This window comes from Oryza sativa, chromosome 1 (genome assembly GCF_034140825.1).
Source record: "Oryza sativa Japonica Group chromosome 1, ASM3414082v1".
Lineage (NCBI taxonomy): Eukaryota > Viridiplantae > Streptophyta > Magnoliopsida > Poales > Poaceae > Oryza > Oryza sativa.
This window is the reverse complement of record NC_089035.1, coordinates 32,699,237-32,705,236: the sequence shown is the minus strand read 5'-3', so window position 1 is coordinate 32,705,236 and position 6,000 is coordinate 32,699,237. Positions and strand designations below refer to the sequence as shown.

Sequence of the window (6,000 nt, the reverse complement as noted above, 5' to 3'; positions counted from 1 at the left end):
ATGATGAACTGTGTAGTGTGGGCTGTGGCAAATGGATGTGTCTTGCATGGTACGTGACAGACGAGCAAATTGGACACACGAGCAATGATACTCTCGTAAGATTATGCTTTGGAGAGCAGTATAGGGGAGTGGCCTACCAAATGCATAGCCTGTACCATGCATTATCCTCATTTCGTTGATCACTCTTTCGTTTATCTCTTCTGTAGCATGACTAATTCTATAGTAGGTACGTGCGCTAGCCGCTAGGTACAGATCGAACCGTGAGTTTCTTAACTAGAAATGGGGAGAAAAGAAAATCAGCTACCTTAACTAGCTGCTACCAACCTAAATTCTGTAAGCAGATGCATGCATTTCATTAATTAACAGAATGCGATCGATGCATGCAAAGGGCGGTTGCTCCTCGCGGTATTTTAGTCGTCAAACTGATTCTCCCCATGATCTATTGCATATTTTGAGCTATTTTTCAAAAAAAAAATCACAAAAGCTTAATTAAGTGGAACACAAAAGGCGAACATATTGCAACTGCGTTAATTCGTTTTTTATTAAGAAGGAAAAATCACTTGAATGTCTTCTGAAGGCCGTCGTACGTCCATATCGCGAAAAATCAGTGTGTTAACCGACGGTCCTGACGAATTCTACCTGTGAAGGAAAAAAAACGGTTCCAATATAATGTAGTGATTGCACGTGTACGTATAACTACTGCAGCATACAGCAGACCCATTGCATATGTACAATTAACCTGGCGCTACAGTATGCACGGGTATTACTTCCTCCATCCCACAATATAAACATTTTTAGAGTTAAACATGGTTATTAAGAAAAGTAGGTACAATTGAATAGAGGAGAGTTGTAATTCGATAAGTGGAGGTATGTGGAAAATTTGAATGGTGGAGGGTTGTGATTGGTTGAGAAGACAATGTTAGTGTAAAAATTGTTATATGTTGGGACAAATTTTAGAGGCTATAAGTTATTATATTTTGGGACGGAGGGAGTACCTGACGGAGGATTAATTGGACCTTGTTCCTTTGCAGCTGACGCATGTGTGTACAATCAACCTGTCGCCGGCCCTTAAGAGGCTGGTACATCTGTGTTTGCAGTGGACTTCGAGCTGGGCCTGCAGCCTGATGGGCCGACTTATAGGCTCATCAAGAGAACATGCATCGATGGTTCCATCCATGCCAGGCGAGGCGACTGGCAAATGGTAATACTGATGCGTGACACAGCCGGCCGCACAGCACAGGTGTACCGCGTGTAGCATCGCATTATCATTGCAGGATAGAGCAGTAGTGGCGAGCTAAACCCTCTCCAACGCAGTCGGACCATAATAAACCAACTGTGCCATCTGCTTGGAGCCTTCGATCCCGACCTCCCGTTCCCTGGCAACTTCTGAGCTTAATTACTACAGTACCATCTGTCCAGCTAATTATAGCACCCGCTTGCACGCGAGCAGAGACATTTCTGCATCACACATGTTAGTATGCTATTGACAAATTGTGATGACCAGCCATGAAAATGCCCTTGCAATCCACCACAGGGATAAATGTTATTATGTTAAGGATGGTTTCCTGCCAATCAGTCAACAATATCTAGTACGATGCTACCGAGATATTCTCCAGGAAGTTTTTAAGCATTCCTACATCAGAGACTTGGACGAGTCGCATGGTCCATGAGTAACTCGTCAAATGACATGTTGCAACTATCAGCCCACCAGATGGAGTACATGATCAGATCCAACCCTTCCTGATTCGAGCCCATGCAAGAGCAGCTATTAGGGCACCACCTAAATGAGAAGTACCTGATACCTGACCTTGCCTCTAAAAAATAAACAGATATCAGCCTCTGTACAACTTTTTTTGGGGAAAAGGAAGTATATATATAAAAAGCATAAATTAGATAAATGTAATCATCAAGAAGAAAGATATAAAACATAGAATTTCAACTAGCCAGGAAAGGCTAGTACATTCTAGAAACAGAAACATCACATGGAAAAATCAGTAAAATATTCCTAGCCACCCTAAATGTGAATATCAACTTTTTAAAAAATATCAGGTTAATTTAAGACCAGAGCTACTGCAGGCAGGAACTTCACAGAGTAAGCGATTCACAAAAATCCCAAAATTGAAATAAAAATGAAAGTAGCAGTGTCCAACAGCTATACTGTAATGCATCTGCTGAACCAGCACACTACCACAGTCAAAACTCATGGAAAAGCAACAGGGTAGCACCAAAAAACCAAAAGGAGCACTTATTACATTAGCAAATCCACATGAAAAGAAGTCACATTTTAAGTTACTGCATACCTTCACCCTCAGCAAATCAGCACCGATCAAAATAGCCCCCTGAAAAGTCAAAGAGTTTTTGTTTTACATCATAGCAACCATGCTTAACAGAAAGTTTTGAAGAAAAAAAGCTTCTCACCATAATTGCAGCTGGAATAGGAATGAAGAAGTAAAGATAGACTAGTTTCTTTGGATACAAAAAGATGTCAAGAAGGATAATTGCATTAGCAGCAGCACTTGCACCCTGATTCACATGAATATAATAGGTTATGTTTTGGGTGTAACAAGTAATAACTTAGTACTAGTACAGGTAGAGATGGCAACGGGTAATCCCCGCTGGGGAATACAACCCATCCCTATCCCTGCGGGCCACAAATTTCCCCACCCTCGTAAACTGCAATCAGGAACAATTTTCCCATCCCACCCCACGCGGGGAATTAATCCTCATGGAGGGCCCGTTTAAAACAACATATACATCTCAAATCGAAATGTAATTAACAAATAATATCCACACTTTATATAAATATACTAGCATATATCCACTAATCCACGTGACAACAACACAAGATCTTCATCCACTAATTATGGCTCGATTGGACCTTTAGGCCTACATAATTTGCAATGGACTTGGATCCCTATCCCGATTTTTAATCGGGTATCCTCACGAAGGACAGGGATGGGCAACAGAAGATCATCCCCGCCCATGCTAGACCCAAGGGGGCATAAGTTTTTCCACATTTAATTTCCCGTGGAGAATCAGTTGCAACCATCCCCGTCCCCTGTGGAAGAATTCCCTGTGGGGGAACAGGGAACGAGGCTCCACTGACATCTCTGAGTACAGTAGCAAATAGGATATCCCTTTGTTGGCTATATATACATTAAATTAAACTATCATAGCGATTCAAATTTGCAGTACTGCTTTTTAATTAATTATTTGGGTGTATAAGATGAACACATAATAGGTAGGTGGGAAAAAATCGCTGCCATCAGACTACTGATGTGATTATGTCATAATAATGCTTGTTTTCTGAATACCAGCGCGAAATAAAGTGAACTGCAAGAACAAGAAATCAATAAATCACATACAAGCGCAGGAGTTCTTGAATTGTCCCATCCGCCATAAAACTGCAAAATAAATATTACATATTAGATTAGGGAGATTATTGCAAAATCATAAATATTGAACCCTTTTCATGCAGGATATGTCCCACACGAGTGCCAATACCAAGAGGCTGGTTGGCATCTAGTAGCTAGCAGCGAACTACCAGGTACTAGCATTTTCACAGGTTAGCTTTTCTTAACTAGAAATCACGTTGACATAGGATTTTGTTTCAGAATTGGATGACATAGGACATCCTGGTCCAGGATTAGAAATCCTGGTTCCCTGATGCATAAGAATTCACATCATATCCAGGCTTACCTGTCTTCGTGGAGCTAGGAAGGCTTTCTCTAGCAAGAAGAATGCAGATCCAGCAAGTGCTCCTGCTACGTACAACTTCAGTAGAAAAGCAGGACCAAACATGTTGGAAATCTGATTCACAAAGGAAAAAAAAAGCAATTCAGCACATGCAATATAAGTAATAAATGGCCAATAGAAAATCAGAGTACAATATATATACTAGTCCCTTCATTTGGAGAACGAATCTTAACTACACTAAACATGATAAATAGAAATACTAAAATTAGAAGGGAATAGTTATATGCTATTGATTTTGTTTTTATAAAATGGATAAACCGTATCTAGTACATTCAAACCATGGTAGACATTGAATTCCCATGGCAAATCATTGCAGGATCTCTCTACCTAGCTGGCTATTTCATCAGACCTGAAAAACAGCCTCACATCTTCTCCTGCATGGTGCCTTCATCAGTCATCAATACGTACAACTCTGATTGGCTCGGTTGAATAACTAGCACAGGAAATGTCAATAACCTCTCTGTGTGTCTCTGGACTGATGGAGGGGGGCTTGGCAATGAAGTATTATAACTCTTCATTACATGTGACCTTTGCAAGAAACTAATGAAACAAAGAATTGTTTTACAAACATCAAGCCAATTTTAATTTTTTTTACTAGAGAAAAAATATAATCAAAATTTGATTGGTCAAATTCAATAATGTCAAAATAAAGAAAAATTGCTAGATCAAATTCAATACTCCACTACCAAATATATTACTCTTTCTTAATTTTACACGGTCAAGTTCACCCAGCATGAATCATGCCAACAAGTTGATGGTAATTCAGACTTGCTTGAAATATTCAACAAAAGATGCTGGAATTCAGATGAGCATATATTATAGCAACAAGATCATGTCTTGGATCAAGTGTTAGATAATGTTTTTAGTCTACACTCAACTTATGATTCTTTGACTGATTTGATAATTCAAAACAGCTATAATTCAGGTGTTTCAGAAAGCAAACTAGTAATAGTAATGATTTCCACTATATTGACAAGTCACCATATCCATTCCTTTGTTTCTATTTAGGATTTGAGAATGCATAAAGTTGCACATAGGTGCATAGAAGGACAAACTAATCCTTTTTACTTGTCGTTTAGGACATCAACATAGTCACCAATGCACTTGTTTGATCATTGTTTTTTTTAATCATATATTTATAAAGATTATCGAAGATAACTACATGAAAATCATGAAAATCTGCTGATGTCATTTGCACACATTAAATCTTAATATTTTGATATTAAAATGTTATCTATTTGATAATGGAGGGAGTACAGACTTCTGCATTGTAATAACAAGAGAGAATGGTGAGCAGCTGAACATCTTACACTTGATCCGAAGAAGTAGAGACCGATCATATTGCTGATGAGGTGACCACTCTCTGCGTGGCTGAAGGCATTCGTGAGCAACGTGTGTAACCTCCCGCTTTTGAAGTTATCAAGAGAAATCTGCTCATCAAACAATAATCAAGCCACACTTAATCAACCACTTCTGAAACAAAAGCAGAAGCTCTTCGACTGATCACTAACCATAAAATGCCTCCTCATGAAGCTAGGATCAGCCAGGTGCCATAGCATGAACACGCCCACATTGGCGCCCACGAGCATCAACACTGCCCCATCGGCGGACGGCAACCACTTCGTCCTTCATTGAACATCAAAACCAACCCAAAAAAAAATCACTAAACCACCACGAAAATCCCCCATTTCAAACCATACGAACCGAAACCTCACCAGGACACGCCGCTAAGGAACATGGACGAGGAGGGGAACCACCCCGAGGACCTGCGCCGCTGCAGCGAGAAGAGCTCGAGCGAGCCCGCCTCGCGCGCGGCCATCAGCCACCGCGCCGCGGCGGCCCGGGCGGCTGCCGCCGCCGCCGCGGCCGCCGCCGCGCTCACCGGCAGGAGCGAGCCAGTGCTGCGCCATAGGGGGAGGCGGGAGGGCGAGGCGGCCGCGGGACTGGATGGGGCGTGGAGGAATCGGTGGGGGGGGTTTGGTTGGGGTTTAGGTCTCGGGGCGGCGCGGAGGCGTAGGGCTTGCTGCGCGAGGAGCGACTGGAACTGCAGGAACCTCCTCCCCGTCGCCATTCCCGCCTAGCTCCCCGCCGCCTACTCTTCGCTCCGCCGCCGTCTCCTCCGCCTCGGGCTTTCGCGGCGGCGCGGCCGGTGGCTTTGCGCTCTCCGGTTGATCAGCTCCAATTTCTCAACTTCCGGCTTCGGGAAGGACACGGAAGGGGGAATCGCTGGGCCTACTGCTTGGG

General features: G+C 42.4%; 1 protein-coding gene across 2 annotated transcripts; it reads right to left on the bottom strand.

Moving 5' to 3' along the window:
* Nucleotides 1-1,507: 1,507 nt before the first annotated feature.
* On the bottom strand, nucleotides 1,508-5,944 carry LOC4327031 (RHOMBOID-like protein 12, mitochondrial). 2 transcript variants are annotated; one of them, XM_015771764.3, is made up of 8 exons: nucleotides 5,472-5,944; nucleotides 5,268-5,382; nucleotides 5,067-5,186; nucleotides 3,700-3,810; nucleotides 3,366-3,404; nucleotides 2,419-2,523; nucleotides 2,301-2,339; nucleotides 1,508-1,814 (listed from the first exon to the last, which is right to left on the bottom strand). In XM_015771764.3, the coding sequence occupies exons 1-8, from the start codon at nucleotides 5,825-5,827 to the stop codon at nucleotides 1,725-1,727; spliced, it is 975 nt and encodes a 324-aa protein (XP_015627250.1). In that variant the 5' UTR covers nucleotides 5,828-5,944; the 3' UTR covers nucleotides 1,508-1,724. The 2 variants fall into 2 exon arrangements, with proteins under 2 accessions (XP_015627250.1, XP_025876960.1); XM_026021175.2 differs by lacking the exon at nucleotides 2,419-2,523.
* Nucleotides 5,945-6,000: the final 56 nt, after the last annotated feature.

Coding starts and splice junctions, on each gene's coding strand:
- LOC4327031 (XM_015771764.3), bottom strand. CDS start 5,827: ATGGCGACGGGGAGGAGGTTCCTGCAGTTCCAGTCGCTCCTCGCGCAG. Junction 3,405..3,699: donor TCCTAGCTCCACGAAGACAG/GTAAGCCTGGAT, acceptor TTTATTTTGCAG/TTTTATGGCGGATGGGACAA. Junction 1,815..2,300: donor CTGATTTGCTGAGGGTGAAG/GTATGCAGTAAC, acceptor TTTATTTTTTAG/AGGCAAGGTCAGGTATCAGG.